We start from the raw sequence: 20,985 nt of genomic DNA on the forward strand, positions 1-20,985 counted from the left end.
GCAAGGGATGCGATGGACTCAACGGAAAGGTACAAATTACAGGGTGACCTGAAGAGGCCAGTAATGAGTACTGACAGTTTGGGAGGAGAAGGCGCAGACTGCAGGATGGTGTAGTGGAGGGGCTCCCTAGCCGGAGGCTTGCTGATGGTACGGACGCCGGCTAGAACTTCAGCCTTTTCATGGTTCTATCTTAGAGAAGATCTTTATGTATCTTAGAATTACTCATAAACTTCCAAACTAACATTGCAGAGAAAAATTATTGTTTTTGTCTAATAGAGGGAAAAACCGAGTCAGGAAAATTCCTCCAAAACTCCAAGGTGTCCGAGCCTGGAGATCTTGTATGTGTCAACCCTAATGAACACACACCTCCCCCCCCTGCGCACCCCCACACGCACTCCTCCGAGGGCCTCTGTCAGTGGGAATGTCGTTTCTGGGCTCAAGCTAGGATTAAAAATAGTCACACGATAAAAATGTGATGGAAACTTTGAAGGAGAGCAGGTGATGGGAGACTGTGGGGACTCCGTGGACCTCTCTTGTTTCTGCACATCTTGTGAGGGGGGGCTCCGACTGCCCTTTCTTCCAGAATAGCTTTTCAAGGATGTTTGTGGGAATAGCCTTAGAAGGCAGAGTATGTGTCTCTTTCATGAACGAAGGGCAGGCATGCTTACCAACTATTTTAAAGAGTCCACGCTCCCTAAACTGTGAGACAACCCTCCGGTGTGCGGGCACCTACCTGGGCCCATCTGCATCGCCTCATAGAATGGGGGGGTGTAGGGGGAATTGACACAGATGTGCCCACCTCATGCCTCATGCCGCTTGCTGTGCCGTGAGTCATGAAGTCCTTCGTCTGTGACCCAGTAGTCCTGGTCCTCTGCCAGATCCAGGAGACGGTGGCAGGCTACCTTGGTAGCTTGTGAGGAGGCTGAATTCTTAGATTCTTCGCAGTTCTTAACAGTCTTAACAGTGAGGGTGGCTTCTGCCAGTGACCTGGCTTTCTGGAAGAGGGATGAGGAAATCACGGTCCCTAACAGGATTTGAAGGAAGTCCATGGGAATTAGTAGTGACTGTATTGGCCAAATTATATGTTTGGTCAACCAGGCAATAAGGGTCCTCTGCTTCGTTAGTTGTTAATGAAGGGGACTTGGGGAGGCGGTGGCAGTCGATGCACAGACAGTTCCCAGACAGCGTCTGGGTCGTTCGTTGCAACGCTCCTCCGGGCAAGAGGACTTCCTCACCAACATGGCGGCCAGCCTCCAGTCTGCTCTGTAATGACTAATACAAAGATTCACATTGGGTGAGCAGAAAGTTGTCACCCCGTGTCAGACAACAGCTGCGTAGACAAACACCTATACTGAGTGAGAATGAAGGAACCTCGTGACTGCTGTAGGTGAAAACCAGGAGACTCCCTGGAACACTGGCTGGTTTCCTTGAAGGAGGAGGGCAGGACAGGCACCCCCTGCCTGCTGGGGAAGAGCGTCCTCTGCTGAGCTCAGCCCCGCCCACACTCCACAGTACAATTTAGACCCATTTGGAAATAAGGTCTCAACATGTTTGCAGTGTTTAGCCAATCTTAGTATACCTTTAAAGGTCCATATTGGGAAAACAGTTATTTTGAAAAGCAAGGCAATGATAAATTCAAAACTGAGGGGAGCGATTGCTTCTGAAAGGCTGAGATCAGGAAAGGAATGGGCAGATGGCAACAATAATATTGGTCCTTTTCTCGTTCTTAAGTTGGGGGCGGGTTCATAAAGTCTTGGTTTTATTATCATGCTTCATAATGTAGCTATTTGCTACATATATTCATTCTTTTGTATGTATCAACTATTAAATAATAGATTTTTACGAACAGCTTCGGGAAATTAGTTTATAATTAGAATTATTGAATTGCTGTGAATTGCAGAAGATCTGTTAGATTCCTCTGTGGATTTTATAGTAGACTAGAGGATAATGTCTTTCCTTAAAAACCCTTCAATATCCAATAGGAAAATGGTGTGTCTACAGACCTTTGTGCAAGAAATCCTGGAGATAGGTGTTCAGGGTCCGACCTCTCTTCGTAGATATGAACTTTGTTACAATGTAAGTGCTCTCACATTTGCCTAAGCTAAGATTAATTAAACTTATTTTAGCTTGATGTCTAATTGGAGATACAGTTCATTTTCTTTATTCCTAGAAACAGACTTGAACACTTCCGATATTTATAATGCTGAGGGTACGTTACCCAAGCAGTTGAGAAGTTTAGGGAAATACTGTATGTTCTCTACTAACTGCACTGTCCAGGAATAATGGGAAGCCCACCTTATTTCCTTTTCTAATTATATCTTCTGTCTAAAGAGAGAACTATGGCCCTAGCCAGGTAGCTCAGTTGGTTAGAGCATTGGCCCAATACACCAAAGTTGCAGGTTTGATCCCCGGTCAGGGCACATAGAAGAAACAACCAATGAGTGCATGAATGAGTGGAACAGCAAGTTGATGACTCTCCCTCTCTAAAATCAATACATAAAAAAATAAAAATAGAAATGTTCTTCAAGCCTTTCTCAGGTGGCAAAACTCTGAGGGCAATTTGTGCTTCTTGTGTCTCTTGAGAATGACAGCGCGACCTAAAAAATGATGCCTCTGGGAGGCCTCCCGCGCTTATCACGCGGGAGGGGATAGAACACGCCTGGGTCCAGCTGGCCTGAGAGTCAGCACACTGGATCATTGGTGAGGTCACCCTTAGGTTGCTGTCACCTACTAGCTAAATTATTTTCATCGCCTACCGGAAACCAAACACTTTTAATGCTTTGTTTCATTTACTCTCTCTTTTTCTTTAAAGAGTTTATTTATTCATTTTGCAGGGGAGGGGGGGGGAAGGGAGGGAAGAGCAAGAAGCATCAACTCCTATATGTGCCTTGATCACGTCGATGCTTTATCCACTGCGCCACCACGGGTCAGGCCTCCTTCACTCTTCACAGCAACCTCAGGGTGGCTGTTGTCACCCCTACTTTGTGTTGGGGCTCAGAGAGAGGCGAGGTGACTTCTCGTGTTCTCCGAGGCAGAACGCAAACTCATTGCTGCAGATTCTAAAACTCACGCTTTCAGCAACAGAACCTCATTTTAGTGCATTCTAATAACATCACATGAGTACATGGAAATTTTTTTTTTTTCATGTCTTGGAAGTCAGAATTCCACACAGTTATAGCCATCAGAAGTCATGTAGTAAGGACAAGTGTGACCTGCAGGAGGCGAACTGCAGTGGGGATTGCTAAGACCCTGTTACCACTCCTGTTAGTTCCCATACATTTTCTTCTCACCAAAACTGTATGGTCGGCATCCAGGTAGTTACTATTTTTGGAAGAGTGGGATTTAACATTCCTAACGTGTGAGAAAGCGGAAAAGGGAACAGGCATATTAGAGATACTTTTATTTAGCGGAACATGGTGACATTTCTTTGACAGGCTGGTGTGAGACCGGCTGTGCACACACGTGCTTCTAGAGGAAAAGCGGCAAGTTCGAAGAGCCTTCCGGTCTCTGGCATTGTAGGGAACGGGATGAATCCTGACTTATAATTGGTCCCTATGAGGGAAGTCAATTACTTAGTGCGGCTTGGGTTTCAAAGGCAGAGTTTGAAGTGTCTCTATCCTTAGTTTGCAAATGTCTCTTTATTCAGCTACAGAAAAAAATAATAAACAAATAAATACTTGACTCTTGACTCACAGAGCACTTAAAACAAGGAACTTACAGTATAAAGATAGCAGGAGGGAGCCTCCCCCAGGAGCGCCTCCCTATGATGGCAGCTTGAAGGCAAGTCCTCGGTGCTCAGGAAACCCCGGAAGGAAAACCACCAGTTGCAATGTTTTCTGGAGAGCATTTTACAGAAGACAGTTCCCGACTTAACTCTGTGGAGTACTTCTAGCTTGATGTATACTTTATACACGCCTTAATTTTGTGGGGCTTGATACAAATTCAAAATCTCATGTCTGAAGTGGGAATACTTCATGTCATAAACTCTTCCTGAAGACCGTGCAATCCCACGTGCAGTAACAGTTGAAATCGAATGCCCGCCCGCTTTGAAACCCAGGACACTCCAACTTACAAACTGCACGAAGGTTTTGGAAACCTTTCTTTTCGCTCCGTCCCTCTGGGTTTCTTCTCTCGGGCCAGGTGTTTTGAGTCCACGTTCAGCTTGCACACAGTTGATCTGCCGGTTAAATAGGTGTTTATTGCATGATTATCATGGGCTTAGTTCACAGTTTTCCCCTTTGGAAGAAACAATGAAAGGTCAGTTGCCAGCCAAGAGTGGGTTGGTTTCCAAAGTTGAATCTGAAACCTGGAATTTCCAGTGAGACTTAAGGAGGGAAAACCTGTGGGTGTGGGAGGCTGGAGGGGGCGGAGAGAGACACAGCCGTGTCCCCCAGGTGTTGCAGGCCACGTGAGGGGCTTAGAACCTCAAAGGTGCAGGGTCTGGCTTTAAGAATTTAAAGAGAGCCTGACTGGTGGTGACACAGTGGTAAAACATCCACCTAGAACGCTGAGGTCACCCAGTTCGAAACCCCAAGGTTGCCAGCTCTGAGCACTGGCTCGTCAGCACAGGGTCTCTGGCTTGAATGGGGAATTATCCACATGATCCCAAAAGCTCGCCACCTTAAGCCCAAAGGTTGCTGGCATGAAAAGCCCGAGGTCGCTGGCTTGAGCAAGGGGACACTGGCACAGTCCCGGTCAAGGCAGGCACAAGCAGCTCAGTGCACAACATCCAGGAGTTGATGCTTCTCACCCTTTCTCCCCTTTCCTATCTCTCTCACTCTCTCTAAAATTAAAAAGAAAAAGAGGAATTTAAAGTGAAAGAGAGATAGATTATACTGTGGCCCTCACTGTATGTGTAATTGGCATTTGGAGGAAAGAAATCTCTTGGTGAGGGCTGCTCAGATCTGAAGAGGCATGGAGGGGATGTTTTGCCTTCGACGTATAATTTGAGGGGTGCCCTGCTTGAAAATATCTTTTCAATCACCCCTGACACAGTGTCTGAAATCCTGTAATTGAGGAATTCATCTCTTTTAAAACCCAGATTCCCTAACAACCAAGGCTTAGGCAAAATTGTGGCATAAATAATGTTTTAAAAATTTATGCAACCCCCCCCAGCCCTCTTTTTATATATATATATATTTTTTTTTCTGAAGTGAAAAGTAGGAAGGCAGAGAGACAGACTTCTGCATGCGCCCGACCAGGATCCACCCTGCATGCCCACCAGGGGGCGGTGCTCTGTCCATCTGGGACGTTGCTCCTTTGCAGTCGGAGCCATTCTAGCACCTGAGGTGGAGGCCATGGAGCCATCCTCAGCGCCCGGGCCAACTTTGCTCCAATGGAGCCTTGGCTGTAGGAGGGGAAGAGAGAGACAGAGAGGAAGGAGAGGGGGAAGGGTGGAGAAGCAGATGGGCGCTTCTCCTGTGTGCCCTGGCCAGGAATCGAATCCGGGACTTCCACATGCTAGGCTGACACTCTACTGCTGAGCCAACTGGCTAGGGCCCCGGCCGTTTTTTTCTAAATTGCCTTTTCCCTTTTATGTGGTGTCTTTTCTCCCTACTATTACTCTAGGCTTAATCTCTAAATCAACACCTGATTTCAAGACTGTCCAATATGACTTACAAGAACTTTATGATGCAATTTGAATCAGGCTGTAGGATGTAATATGTGGCTGATTGTAACTCAGATGCTCTAAGTGATAAAGGAGATTAGTTGGCTCTCACAGCTGAACCCTGGAGATAGGAGGTCAGTTTCGGTGTTACTCCTCAGAGCTGGGGCTCGGGCTCTGCACCCCTCTCCTTTACCCTTACCCCCTGTGTCCCCTGCGATCTCGGCCTGACGCCTGTTATAGTTGCAACAGCTCTCAGCCCCGCACCCACAACCTCATGGTGGGTGCAGGGTCTTGCCTTGGGCTTCTCTCTGAGGTCATGGGACAACCCGGAACTAATAACTAGAGCCAGGAGTGTCTGCTAATCCAAGAACAAACAGTCACTGCTGGCAAGGGGGTGGCGTCCTGCTGGTTGGCAGAACACTCCCCCAGGAGCAGTGGGCGTGAGAGGGCGCCTCTCCCGAATCAGGGGATCCTGGCTGCTGACAATGGGAGCAGACTTAGTGGGTTCTAGGGAACCATCCGGCAGTGCTGGCAGCACAGGGGTATTTATATGTTAAGCCTATGCCTATTGGAGACTGTTAAACAGAAGGGGACGGAATTGTTTTTACAGTGGACAGGGGGCCAGCTAAGAGTCTCTGAAACTTGTGTTCCCCACACCAGCCTTCCCCCTCCTGACATACCCAGTCACTCACCTGCTGGTGTGGCTCAGATTATCCACAGGTCTTTGTCTCTGACACTCTGAGGCCTAGGCATTTGAACCTGGCATCTGTGAAGCTTAAATAGGCTAAGTATGTGGGTATGGTGGGTGGAATTCAAAAAAGGTGATACTTTTTGTTTAGGAAAATTATGCATTATTTAAATTATTTATTTTATTTTATTATTATTATTTTTTATTAAGTGAGAGGCAGACAGACAGACTCCCACATTCTCCCTGACCAGGATCCACCTGGCAAGCCCCTCAGGGTGATGCTCTGCTCATTTGGAGCCACTGCTCCATTGCTTAGCAACCAAGCTATTTTAGTGCCTGAGGCAAGGCCAGGGAGCATTCTTCAGCACCCAGGGCCAACTTTCTCAAAACTTTCAAGTCATGACTGCGGGAAGGGAAGAAAATAGAGAGAGAGAGAGAGAGAGAGAGAGAGAGGAAAGGAGAGAGAGAGAAGGGGAAGGGGTGGAGAAGCAGATGGTCATTTCTCCTGTATGCCCTGACTGGGAATTGAACCCAGGACTTCCACACACTGGGCTGACACTCTACTGCTGAGCCAGGGCCTATTTGTAATTTAAAAAATTTAAACAGGATTCCTGATTGAATATATTAGCATCACTTCATAAACTGGAGATCGGCAGAAGGGGAAGGAGATAAAAATAAAGGTTATTGGTTAATGAACATTTTGAGGATCTTTTGCTCTCTATATATCTTATCTAAGCTTAAAGCAATTTTACAATTCAGAATAAATTAATCTTCATCTTTTCTAGTGGGCATGGTTTTATTTCTTACAATTTTTACCTGTGTCTATAATACAAGGCTACATTGAATTCCTCTTGCCAAGTAAAGCAAACTATATAGCATTTAAGTTTTTGTTGTTGTTCTTTTTGCATTTTTCTGAAGTGAGAAGCAGGGGAGACAGAGAGACAGACTCCCTCATGCGCCCGACTAGGATCCACCCAGAATGCCCACCAGGGGGCGATGCTCTGGCCATCTGGGGCATTGCTCTGTTATAACTGGAGCCATTCTAGAGCCTGAGGTGGAGGCTATGGAGCCATCCTCAGCGCCTGGGCCAACTTTGTTCCAATGGAGCCTTGGCTGTGGGAGGGGAAGAGAGAGAGAGAGAAGTGAGAGGGGGAAGGGTGGAGAAGCAAATGGGTGCTTCTCCTGTATGCCCTGGCTGGGATTCAAATCCGGGACTTCCACATGCTATGTGGATGCTCTACCGCTGAGCCAGCCAGCCAGGGCTATAGCAGTTAAGTTTTTTAACCTTTTTTTCCCAGCCAACTATATTTTGTAAATATTCACATAAATATGAAAACGAAAATTAATATATGTTCTCATCAACACACATTTATCATGTAGGGGGTGCTTTTCAGTTGCTAGAGAAATAGAAGGCACTCTTCCTGTCCTCAGGGAACAGCATGTGATCCACTTGGGAATAGAGGCAAAAACATGGAAAATAAAGAGCAGGTCATTCACAGCTAGTTCCACCGGGTGAGATGGAACGAGGAGTTCAGGAAAGGGAACCATTGCTGGGGTGGGGGTGGGGGTGGGGGGACAGCGAGGTTGGAGAGGCAAGGAGGGGAGACCGGTGCAGGCCACCAGGCTGGTCTGCTTCTGCAGTTACAGTTCTTTCTGTTTCCCCTGCAGTTATCGTTAGAGCATCTTGTTTAATTTCAAGATTGTCTCCGTTATATATTTCCTGCGGAATCGTTAGGATTTGGTCATATGGATCACTTCCCACTATTTGTGTTTTTTCAGCATTTCTGTAATGATTTCCTGGTACTCTTTTCAGAATTGTTTTATGATGATATAATAATGATGAAGAAAGAATTGCCAAAAGCAAACTGGAAAAAATAAAACTATCAACAGTTATTTCTCATGAAGTAAATGGAAGGACAGTTTATGTGTCGTTGCTAAAAGCTGTTCCATCTACACAGTCGCTATTTTGCAGCATGTTACAATGTTTGGGACTGTCGCTCACTGTTGTCTAGGCCTGACACGTTTAGACGTGAACATTTCAGACAACTGCATCTGTGATCAACTTGTCAGAGTGCTTTGCTGGCTTTATTGAACATTGAGTTGTTGGATTCTTCTTCTTTTTAATACATTTAAAAAGGAGTGGCCCTGGTCAGGTAGATCCGTTGGTTAGAGTGTTCCCCGACATGCCGAGGTGGTGGTCTCAGTCCCCAGTCAGGGCAAATACAAAATCAGCCAGTGTATGCTCAGATAAGTGGAACAGTGAATCAGTGTTTCTCTCTCTGTCTCTGTCTCTATCTCTATCCTTTCCTCTCTTTCTAAAATCAGTAAACCTACATAGCCTGACCGGTGATGGCGCAGTGGGTGGAGTGTCCACCTGGGATGCCAGGGTCTCTGGCTCAAAGCCTGAAGTCACCAGTTTAAGCCCAGGGTCACTGGCTCAATCCCAAGGTCACCGCCTGGAGCCCAAGGTTGGTGGCTTGAGCACAGCGTCTCCAACTTGACCCTGAGGTTACTGGCTTGAGCCCAAGGTCACCGTTTAGATCACCGGTCAAGGCACATATGAGAGGTAATCAGTTCACAACTATGGGGAACGAGTTGATGCTTCTCTCTCTTTCCCTCCCCCTTCTTTAAAAAAAAAAAAGATTTAGTTTATAAAAGATAAATATAAGTAAATAAATAAATTTAGGGGTAAACCTATGAGCTCCTGTTTTGGCTGTGAATTCCTTTTGGAATCCAGAGATTCATTGATCCCTTTGGACAATGAATCTCTGGAGCTTTGAACAGTGCTCAGTAAATGCTTAGTGAAGGAATGAAAAAACGTTCCACATGTGATTAGAAAGAAATAATGCAGAGGAAATGAGATACCAAGACACGTGTGTGACTTTAATTTTCACATGTGATTTTGAACAATCTTGTTATAGCAACTTGCTACCAGTTTTACCTTGCCAGGAGCTAACCTTGATGTGAAAGCTGTAAGATTTATAAGCCTAGCAAAGAACTCCTGAACGTCAGTATTTTCTAAGACAGACCTGTTATCTGTGACATATTAACACGTTTGATGATGTGGATGCTCAGATTTGAAAGGAGCTTTGGCTTCCTCTTCTACATCGAGATCTTTGCAGCACAACTTGTGCATTGTAGATTCCATGTGTATATTTCAGACGAGTCAACACAACGAAAATTTGATTGTGATTACCGGCTTTTCACAGCCTTCCTTCATTTTCTCTGCAGGCGGCTTCCTGTCACAATTCATTTCCCATTTGGGAAATATCTCTCTGACCCCCAACGTTTTGGACACAAGTCATCCTTCACATATTTGAGTCTACCCATTGTCATCAATCCTTCACTCCTCGAATGCCAAAAGGCCCCGTTATATTCGGAGTGATAAGATCTTTCTAAAACATCAAAGGAGACAGCAAGGATATTTCAAGATTCTGTTCCAGTGATAGTACCAGTTTTTTTTTTTTAAACAAAATGCTTTTAGTATGTATGCATCTCTGATTTTAAAATTAAAGTATAATTATTAAAGAAATTAAAGTATAACTATTACAGTTGAAGGAAGATGTGCTTTCTATTTTCCCTCAATCTTTATATGATTAAAATTAAGCTTTGGCAGAGCTGTGGTATAATTAAGTTCAATTTATCAAACATTTATGGAGACCCCTTTATCGGCCCCTCATTGCTGGGCTCTCTACAAGAACTGCCCTTTCGCCCCGGAGAGTGCGTGTGGGAGTGTGACCAAAATGTGACAGGAAGTTGAAATTCACTGTGGAAGGGGGTTTGTTGCAAAGGCATCGTGTGAGAAGGACTTTCTCACTGGATCTTGGAGAAAGTATTAGATTTGACTTGCAAAGGGGAAAGTCATTCCAGGCGAGGGGCACAGAGGCTGGGGTCAGGAGGGCATGCGCTGATTCTTGGACAAGCAGACGACTTGATGAGGAAGGCTTCTGGCTACAGGATGTACCACAGAGTGAAGAGGCTGGTCCACAGGTAGCATTGTAGCTGATGAGGGCTGATCATTGAGGTCCTGTTTGGAGGGTAAAGAACACGATGTGTGAAGAGAGGTCAAATCTTGTGTTACACAGAAAGAATCTGATCGCTTCAGAAGCTGATTGGCTACTGGGAAGCAGGGCAAAGAGAACTGTCAAGGTAGCCCCGAGGGCTGGGGAGCCGGGGTGGACAGGAGCATCGAGGTGCCGTGTCAGCATGAACGGAGGATCAGAGAGAGGAGTGGACCAGGCAGACAGGCGGAGCCCCGAGCGGATGCCCCTGGTTAGGAGGGACCCGAGAAAGAATAGTCAGAGGAAAGCCAGGAACCTACGGTTTCACAGATGCAAAAGGCAGACAGTGTTTCAAGACAGGCTAAAGCGAGAAGTCAAGAAATCAGAGGACAAAATGTTATGCTTTGGACAAGGACAAAATGACCTTTGAGAACTTCAGCAAGGTTGTGGAAGTAGACGCCAGGTGACAAAGACTCTGGTAAGGGAGGGGCGTTTGTACTATCGGTGAAATCGTTATACTAGATCCTTCAGGTATTTCCGGTAATACATACCTTTGAAGGAAACCCACTTCCTAACTGACTAGTGTTATGTAGCAAAATGCTGGTGTATTATTAATACCTGTAGATTTAAAATGCACCTATTTCTACATTGTAACCCAAAAACATTATTTTTACAAGCCAGTTGGAAATAACATCTTTATTTACTTTGATTCTACTCTTTCAAAATTTCTCTTATCCCTTTCTGAGATTTATTTCTAGGTCATTGATTCAGATTCCAAAACTAGTGTTTTCTGTAAGCTTATTTTCGGCCTACTAGAGTTTAAATTCAAACATTTTTCTGACAGTAACAACTGAAATAGCTTCAAAGACATTTTTTTTTTTACATCTAACCTTGCTTTTTCTTTGTTGATTGTATCTTTCTAAAAATGGCCCAGATTGATAGCTCCTGAGATAGTATGCCTATGGTAACAACACTAAAATTGTGTTGTGCTTTTTAGAATTGAGAAATATACTTTGACCTTCTGGTTCTTGAAGACACCCTTTTTATTTCTCTATTTTTGAGAGAGAGAAGCATCAGCTCGTTCCTCTTCAGTTGTGCTCATTGATTGCTTCTCATACGTGCCCTGCCTGGGGATCGAGTCAGCAATTCTGGTGCTCCGAGTCGGCGTTCTGTCCACCGTGCCACCGTCGGCCAGCCTTGAAGATGTCCTTCACTCCTAAGAGTAAAGATGAAAGGTCAGGACCTGGGTTCTGTTCTCTTCTTTGATGTGTGACCTTGGACAGGTCAACTCTAGAGTTTTTCAACTGTGAAAGTGAGAGGATTATACTGGAGGAGCAATTAGGTCTTTCACATAAAAAATAATATCAGAATCCACGAATGTGCTCCTTAGTCATAAAGCCTCCCCTGTGGGATGATTCACACTGGGACATGCGGTCAAGCCCCTGGAGCACTCTGCTGTTCTCAAAGGAGCCACAGGCTCCGCCTCTGACGGCATCACCTCCCTCTGCCTGTGGCCAACTCTTCCCTTCGAAGCTCATGGTGCCTCTTTTCTGGGGCAGGATCGTACCTCCAGCACCTGACACCTCCATCACACATAAGGTGCTCAGTAAATATTCGGTGATCAAGTGAATGGGCTGTATTGTGCTATTGTCCACCTTGGTGGTGGGCAACTACCCGACTAAGCGTTAGAATCAATTATGAACTTAAAAAACATGGAGATCTCTGGGTCCCACCCCCCTGCCTTTGATAGTTGAGTTTCTAGAAATGGGCCCGTGCATCCATATTTCCAGACATCTCTGTAGGTCATGCAAATGTAAGAAGCACTTGTCACCCTCTGTGAGTTCCTAGAGGTGACAGACTGTAGTTTCAATCAGTTCATTCCCAGCCCCTAATGTCTGACAGAAATTAGGGATACAATAAATGTTTATAAATAAGAGAATCTAAAATTTGAGATTAAATATAAATGAGAATAAAGTGCCCTTTCTTTTGTTTGCAGTACAACACCTTGTAACTTTAAATACTGAATCACGCTACTCATAAAAATTTGTATCTTTACATACATGAAATAAATGATTTAAGTGCCCAAATCACCAGTTCTAATAAAATTCAAAACTCATGGTTGGTTGCCTAGTGACTGTGGCCAAGACTCCTTTGCTCTGTTTGCCCAGTTCTTAAAATTTTGTGGTAAGTCATTGCCTTTCATTATTACTGTCTCGCCATATACCTTGTTTTATTTATTTTTTATTTGTTCTAGTATCACTTTTTTTTTTTCAGTTACACTTTATATTCAATATTAATCTGTATTAGTTTCAGGTAAACAGCATAGTGGTTAGACAGTCATGTACTTTACAAAGTTTATATACCTTGTTTTGAATTGTTTTGTAAGAAGCCACAACCAGCCTGACCGGTGGTGGTGCAGGGGATAGAGTGCCAACCTGGGGTGCTGAGGTCCCAGTTTCGAAACCCCACGGTCGCTGGCTCGAGCAAGGGGTCACGGACTCGGCTTGAGCCTCCCGGTCAAGGCACATATGAGAAAGCAATCACTGAACAACTGAAGTGACACAACTACGAGTTGATGCTTCTCATCTCTCTCCCTTACTGTCTCTCTCTCTCTCTCTCTCAAAAAAAACAAAAAAACAAATTAAGACGTCACAACCCATCACTCTCCTTTAGTTACGTAATTCTAGTGTTTTGAACAATGGTGTTTTTCTGTGGGTGGGGCACATGGGGGAACGAAGCCAAACCAGCATTAACCCTGTGTCGTCTCAGAACCCACCGTCCTGTGTATGTGTCTGTGCTCCAAGGAAAGAAACCGAGGGACTCGTGTGTTAACTAAGGAAGTGATGCTGTCCTGAATGCAAACACGTATCACTCACAGACTGTGACCCGTGTCTTAGTTATCTACAGACAGACCTCTTTTTCATGGCGCTTTGCTTGATCACGCTTCACAGAGAGGGCATGTATAACTAACCAAAGGCAACACCCTCCTTTGGGTTCGCTTTACTGCAATATTTATGTCTGAATGTTTTATGTCTAAGTCCACAGGACCTGGTGATGGGGTGTGCAGTGGAAGGAGGGGGGGCATGGAGGGTGGCTCCCAGGCCTCTGGCCTGGCAGTCTGAGCGAATGGTGGGGTGACAGGGCGCACGGGAAGAGGAGCAGGTACAGGGTCGATGACAGTGCCGGTTTGGGATGTGTCTGTGGGACGACAGAGAAGGTATTCTGTCCGGAAACGGGCATTGTGGTCAGATGGTCCCACCAAAGAGAAGTTGTCCCGGGATATCTGGGTGAGAGCCTGGGTCTTGGTTGCGTCCGCTGGTGTCCACTTTGTGGATTGTTATAAAAGAGCCGAATAGCACAGGCAGCCTTCTGTGCAGTGCTGCTGTGTTGGGGATCTCTCCTACTGTGTGTCTGTGTCTGTGTGTTCATGTCTGTGTGTCGGATGAGGAGCGAGGGACCCCTGTTGGCAGATGTAGAGGGGAGCGTTGTCCTGCAGGAACAGGGCCCTTCTCTCTGCTGGCTCTCACTCAGGCTGTTACGTGGAGCCTGCTTCTACTCACTATGACTTTATGATTTGGCAATCTTTAATACTTCCTTTTGATGAGGGAAGGGTGTTTTTTTCCCCCTCAGCATTCTTTTTATTTCCACTCTAGAATTTATAAAGCAGAACCTACATCAAGAACATTTTGGGATCTTTTTTAAAACAGAACATGCACAAAATTAAAATAATTCTTCAGTTACAGAAATTAGAGATTTGGTTTGCTTTTAATGTCTGTATCTGTTTGAAATGTCATTCACTTTTCTTCTTAGTAGACAACCACAAAGCCATGCTTTATTTTCCTGGGGAAATACTCCTCATAAGACTGTAGCTTGGGTTCTCCATGTGGGTGTTGATGTAGATGGTTGTAATGAGATGTCTTTGATTAGTCACTTTCTATCCAACTATGAATTATTGTAGATGTGCTGGCTCACTTTTTTATTTCTGATTCAAAGAGTTATCTCGAGACGTTAACCCACTTAGCTTTTATTATATTCTGCAAACTTCCCAGCGTATTCTCTCTTTTCTGTGCTAATCTGATAGCCTAATTAAAATGTCTGACTTCAGTTCTTTCCTTACAAATACTGCCTAACTCTTCTGTCTTTAATTAACTGAAATCATTCCTATGTAAACAAATAGCAATTGCAGATTGTACTACTCACACTCCTTTTTTGTGGGGATTTAAGTGCATCCCTTGTTTGTTAAATTATAGTCTTTTTTTTTTAAAAAAAGAAAAACTACATGTGACATATTTTGTCATTTTGTATGATGCCAGGAGAAAACAAAGGCTCACAATTTTTGTTCTCCTTACACCTTTTATTCACATTCATTTCAAGAGCTAGAGCGGCAGGTGGAGCCAGGACAGATTTTGGATGCACACCAGCTTGGAAAGCTCAGCCCTGCCGCTTCTTAGTGGTGCGACTTGGGCTGAGAGGCTTGAGCATCTCCCTGGGCCTCAGCTTCCTGTGCATAAAATGAAGACAGTAATTGTTGCCTCGTGGATTATGGAGAGTAAGTGATGCAATGCAAGTTACGTGCTTAGCACCCTGCCTGGCACGTAATAGGCGCCCAGTAAATGCTAGCCATATCTACTTTTGTATAGTTAAAAAAGCTCTCTGAACTAGTTTACCAGCCTACAGGAAGCTTCCGGTCCCTTACGCAGAGCAATCAGGCGGATGTCCCAGCGTGCAGAATACTCGTCGCTGGGAGGCTGCGTCAGCGTCGCCCGCCCACTGAGGTGTACCGGCTCCCAAGCCCGTTTGTGTCGTTCTCAAACCTATTCAGGCCAGTTGAACTTGTTGTTGTAGTTATGTAATTTAATTAAATATTAGGCATGCAGAGTGTACAAATTAAGTTTTGAAGGCTTTGGAAAGACTTTAATAAAGATTAATCACTAAATAAAAAAAATAGAGTGAGGTATTTTCCTGGAGACAGGAAGTGTAATAGTGGTTGCCGGGGGCGGAGGGGAAGGGAGGACCAGGAGTTTTATTATTTATTTTATTTTATTTTATTTTATTTTATTTTATTTTATTTTATTTTATTTTTTTTTTTCTGAAGCTGGAAACGGGGAGAGACAGACAGACTCCCGCATGTGCCCGACCGGGATCCACCCGGCACGCCCACCAGGGGCGACGCTCTGCCCCTCTGGGGCGTCGTTCTGCCGGGACCAGAGCCACTCTAGCACCTGGGGCAGAGGCCAAGGAGCCATCCCCAGCGCCCGGGCCATCTTTGCTCCAATGGAGCCTTGGCTGCAGGAGGGGATGAGAGAGACAGAGAGGAAGGAGGGGGGGGGTGGAGAAGCAAATGGGTGCTTCTCCAATGTGCCCTGGCCGGGAATCGAACCTGGGTCCCCCACACGCCAGGTCGACGCTCTACTGCTGAGCCAACCGGCCAGGGCCTAGGAGTTTTATTGAATGGGGACAGGGTTTCAGCTTCATGAGGCAGGAGTTCCGGCGATGGATGTGGGTGATGGCTGCGCAGTGTGAACATCCACACTGTGGCTGATCTGTACAGTCAAACATGGCGATAAGGCAAATAGTATGGCGTTACATGTATTTTATGACAATTTAAAAATGCTAACCTGTCGCATTAGTTGTGAGTGAGATAACTGTTAAAGGTTGGGGGGCATAGAGAAAAAATTTAGAGGGTGTCCACATGTAGGTGGTTTTCCAGTGTCCTTTGAGTTTCCAGGCTTCCAGGAAGCCAAAACAGAACATCACAGGGAATGCGCTTCACGTGCAGTCTATGTGAGGGGAACAAAGCCTGCTCGTGCGCGGGCCGGGTCTCCAAGACGCAGGCTTCAGCACAGAGCGAGTTCTCGGAATGCATGCACTTTCATATGTGCAGTTTAAAGTTAAACATTCAGATTGGGCCCCGGGAAGCAGACGGGGAGGTCCGGGAACCAGGCCTTAGGAGGTGAGGGAAGCAGGACGACAGGGAGAACCAAAGCCCAGGCCTCGGCCACCTCGCTGGAGCGCACGCTGGTGCCCACCGACCACTGTCCAGCGTTGGGGCTGGCAGATAGAGGCAACTTGTACTTGTCCTCCTGCGTTGACCAGACTCTGGGGGTGGGCTCCCAGGGGAGGGGCCGTTACCCTGAGCCCGGCAGCTCCCTTTGGTGGAGGCCCACAAGGTTCTCCGCTGTGAACTCTCGCCAGGTAAGGCTTTCAGCCCGAGGATCGGACAGTACAGGACGTACACAACGGTATCCACACTGTGTGTGTCCATTGTTTAAGCATTTCCCCTTTTCTACAGACTTTAGAAAATCAGCGGACGGTTGGTCCAGGTTGCTTCAGAGAAGAGCATCTCCACTGTCCATGCATAATCTCCTAGAGGTGCCATGGTGTTTGATCTTGACCTATGCCAGCTCCCCTATTTGTGGTAGAGCACAACTGTGTGGCTTAATGGCACAAACATGGGTGACGTGCATGAAGCTCAACTGAGGTTAGGACTGTTGGCTTTTAAATACTTTCCAGTATGTATTTTGAGATTCATGAAACCTCAGATTTTCGCTGCTTACATTTCCAGGTGTTTTGGCCTGTGAAGACTTTCTTTGTTGTTGTTGTCACTCTCCATTGTTATGCTAAAGGTCCTCGTCCCCTCCTGCCCTGTGAGCTGTGGGTCTGTGTCTGCTGCGTAGTCTTCAGTTACTTTTCCATCGGCCACAGGTAGCTGTCGGCTCCTGTTCCTTTTAGACCTTCATTTCCCCGTCAGACCAGGGCTCCAGGATGCCCAAATCTCATTTTTTATTTTTTTTTTTGGTATTTTTCTGAAGTTGGAAATGGGGAGAGACAGTCAGACAGACTCCTGCATGCGCCCCGACCAGGATCCATCCACCCGGCACGCCCACCAGGGGCCACGCTCTGCCCACCAGGGGGCAATGCTCTGCCCCTCTGGGGCGTCGCTCTGCCGGGACCAGAGCCACTCTAGCGCCTGGGGCAGAGGCCAAGGAGCCATCCCCAGTGCCCAGGCCATCTTTGCTCCAATGGAGCCTTGGCTGCAGGAGGGGAAGAGAGAGACAGAGAGGAAGGAGGGGGGGGGGTGAAGAAGCAAATGGGCGCTTCTCCTATGTGCCCTGGCCGGGAATCGAACCCGGGTCCCCCGCACGCCAGGTCAACACTCTACCGCTGAGCCAACCGGCCAGGGCCCCAAATCTCATTTTTAGATACACTCTTTTGAGCCTCAAAACAGGAGTCCTGTGTATGTGATTATTTCTTTTCATTTTTTTTAATCATCTTAACCACTTTTAAGTGCGGTAGTGTTAATAATATTCATATTGTTGTGTAACCAACCTCTAGAACTTCTTCATCTTGTGAAACTGAAAGTCTGTTAAACAATGCTCGTTCCCCCCCTCCCAGGCATTAGCAATCAGCATTCTGCTCTCTGTTTCTGAGTTAGACTATTTGTGGTATTGCATTTCCCCATGTATAACATGCACCTTTCTCCCCAAAATTTGGGGTCTAAAAACTGGGTGCCTCTTACACAGTGGCTGTAGTTTCTTACTCGCACCTCCCACTTTTTCACACTTGTTTTTGCGCTCATTGTTGAAGACAGTGATTCGTCATCAGACACAGATGAGGACAAGCTCATGGATGGGAGTTTTGACAGTGATGAGGAGTTGTATGCATTTTATGATGAATAAAACTTGAGTTCAGTAACTTTATGTAATACATTCTTTTTCAAATATCGGGCCCCAAAATTAAGGTGCGTCTTATACATGAGAGTGTCCTCTACATGGAGAAATATATTAATTCACATAAGTAAAATTCTACAGTATTTGTCTTTTTTAACTGGCTTCTTTCACTTAGCATAATGTCCTCAAGGTTTGTATACATAGTGCGGGGATTTCCTCCACTTTAAAGGCTGGATAGTATAGTGTTGTATTTGTACACATCTTGTTTATCCTCTCATCTGTCGCTAGAGATCTGGGTGGCATCCATCTTTTGGCTATTATGAATAGCGCTGTTGTGAACATGGGTACGCAAGTTTTTGTTTATTTTTAAAGATGATACTTTTTGTTTCCATCAGCTTATAAACGCTAAAGAGGAAGTCTGAATTCCTTCACTCGTGTGACCATAAGTATAACACAGAGATGCCATGATGACGCCGCCGTGTCTAGCTTCCTTTCTTCCGCATTGTGGCACGTGCTGACCTTTTAGTGGGGATGCTCCTCCATCTCATTATACGGAGCCTTTTGTTTCGCCGTGTTCTGTTGTTTCCCATGGTTTCAAATGTTGTCTCCTTAGGCGAGCTGGGAACTGAAGGCTTTCATTTGACTTGTGGTCGTGTACACTCTGGAAGCTCATACGTGTAATCGTGGAACAAATAAAGCAGCTGGAAGAAATCTTTCCTGAACAAAACCCAAGTGGGGCACTTGGGTGCGAGCCAAGATTTCAGCAGCTCCAGAGGGAGATGTAGAGAAGGCTGCCTGTATTCCAGCTCCAGCAAATCGCTTCTGGCTCAACAGGAATGTCCTCTAGGTAATGACCAGATAGAGGGGAGAGACCTTTACACACGTTTAATTGCCTGCCCACACCAAAGTGACCTTCCAAGGTCTCTATGCTGAGTTAACCGCTGTGATACACCTCCGGTAGAGGAGCGCTGTGACTCCGTGGGCTCAGCCGCGGTGGCATTTCCAAGGTTTCTCCATCTGAACCTGGCCTCCCATTAAAGTGCTGTGTGGTCCTCGGAAAAACACGGCATGTTTAACTTCCTAGGGCTCTGCTCCTCCAACCAAAACTCTGAACTGTAATGCAAATTCAGCTACCAAGTAACTAAGTAAAAAGAAGAAAAGCCCCGTTTTAAACTGCCTTTTTTTTTTTTTTTTTTTTTGAGGAGAATGCTTAATGTCCTGCAGTGACCAAATAATTAAGTAAAATTTCCCTGGACATTTTGATAAGGTTGGACTTTTTTTTATGTATACATATATGTATATGTCCAGACACACACAAAAGCAAAAGCTTGGAAGAGAGATACTTTTAAATACACACACACACACACACACACACACGCGCGCGCGCGCACACACACACGTCCCAAGTTTTTACTCATTTGTCAGTTTATTTCGCCATCATTAACAATGACTTAGAGTAGTGCGTCTCAAATGTTAGGTGCATAAGTCACCTGGAAGGCTTTGGAACATGCTTCCTGGGGCCCATCCTCAGTTTCCAAATCCACAGATGGTGAGCACTATTCTGATGTAATTCCTGTTGTCTGACATTTAGTCTCTTGCAAATAACCCCCTGCTGGTGCCTAAACTGGATGTTGAGGAGCAGGAGCCAACCCGGCAAAGACAGCAGGGCCTGAAAACAGGCACCTCAAGCACGTGGTGGTGGCCTGCTGGTGTGCAGGCCACGCTTTGATTACCGGAGTTCCAGAGATGCTTGTAATGCCCAGGTTACGTGGACACGGTCATGTCCGTAACGCAGCTGGGACTAATATTAATACTCAGTCTGACCTCACTGTATCACTGTGTGTGCACACACGTGTGGTTTAAAGGCATTTCGGAGAACACAGCGTATGGGAAGGGACAGAGAACTGAGACCTCCTGTCCCGGGAGGTGGAGTTTACGTTACTGGAGCGAAGAGCTCGTGGCCAGCCAGCAGCTGTTTAGGGAGGATGGGGTTGGGGACGTTGAGGGGAACACGTGGCTAGAGAGATGCCATGAGCTAGGTAGAGCTCTGATCACGAGGGGTCTGTGTGTCCTGGGGAATGTGACCATTCTTCCTAACCTGATAGGAAGGAGAATGGGAAAGAGAACATTCACAGATTCACAAGAAATCGCAAGCAGGTAGAGTTAACAACAGCATAGAATTTGGCCAAATATAATTGTCCACCAAGTCATCTCACTGAAATCGCACACGAGTTCCGAGTTCATCTCTCTGGTGTCTGTTCTTTTCAGTTCCGGTCATTTTTGTACTCCTGATGATGATTTACCTGTTCTTGGAAATTACTCATTTTTCATTATTTCTAGGTTCTTTTTCTATCTGGTGAATAGTCAGCCAGTCAGCCTTGTCCAGAATTGCTTCTAATTGTTAATGATTGGAATACAAAGGCATTAACAATAAAAGTATCTTACAAAATAGGTTTTCTTATTACAAAAGCAATGCGTGCTTATAACAGATACTCAAAATAAATAAACAAAGAAAGAAAAACCCTCACATAATCCCACACACTATTTAGTAAACCACTGATAAAACCCCCAGAGACTAACTTCCCAGATCCTCTCCTGTGTCTATGGGCATTTTTTCCTAATGAAACAGAGTTGTACCAATATAACTCCCATTGTTTGACATTTAGTCTGTTCCCAGTAATTCCCTAATGGCTGATGCCCAAACTGGAAGTTGAGGAACAGGAGTGCACCCAGCGGAGACAGCAGGTGGAGGGACAGAGAGGTCCATGGCAGAGGCCCGGGGGCGAGGAGACCATGGCATTGGGAGGGACGGAAGGGTGTGCAGGCAGGCCGGAGCGGGCAGAGGGAGGGCGGAGGGGGTGCAGTCTGGAGAAGTGAAAGCCTGGCCGCCAACAGCCTGTAGTTGGACATCCTGGGGAATCACTGGCCAAAATGAAGTTAGTTAGGAGGGGGGAAAAATAGAGAAAAAAAAAAGGCAAAGAAAAAGATAAAAATATTGCAACTTACCACTAAACAGTA

General features: G+C 45.7%; 1 protein-coding gene across 6 annotated transcripts in view; it reads left to right on the forward strand.

Annotated features, from left to right (window-relative positions):
• EFCAB11 (EF-hand calcium binding domain 11) overlaps positions 1-20,985 on the forward strand; it is a 153,325-nt gene that overhangs the window by 67,863 nt on the left and 64,477 nt on the right. Inside the window, exon 6 of one of the 6 annotated variants that reach the window (XM_066276586.1) lies at positions 9,528-9,696. The exons of the other annotated variants lie outside the window; for them this stretch is intronic. Within the exon in view, the coding sequence (XP_066132683.1) occupies positions 9,528-9,681 (154 nt within the window). The 3' untranslated portion in view covers positions 9,682-9,696. Of the gene's footprint in view, positions 1-9,527; positions 9,697-20,985 lie in introns of those variants that run through there. 6 annotated transcript variants of the gene reach the window in all.

The sequence above is a fragment of the Saccopteryx bilineata genome, chromosome 4, assembly GCF_036850765.1.
Source record: "Saccopteryx bilineata isolate mSacBil1 chromosome 4, mSacBil1_pri_phased_curated, whole genome shotgun sequence".
NCBI lineage: Eukaryota > Metazoa > Chordata > Mammalia > Chiroptera > Emballonuridae > Saccopteryx > Saccopteryx bilineata.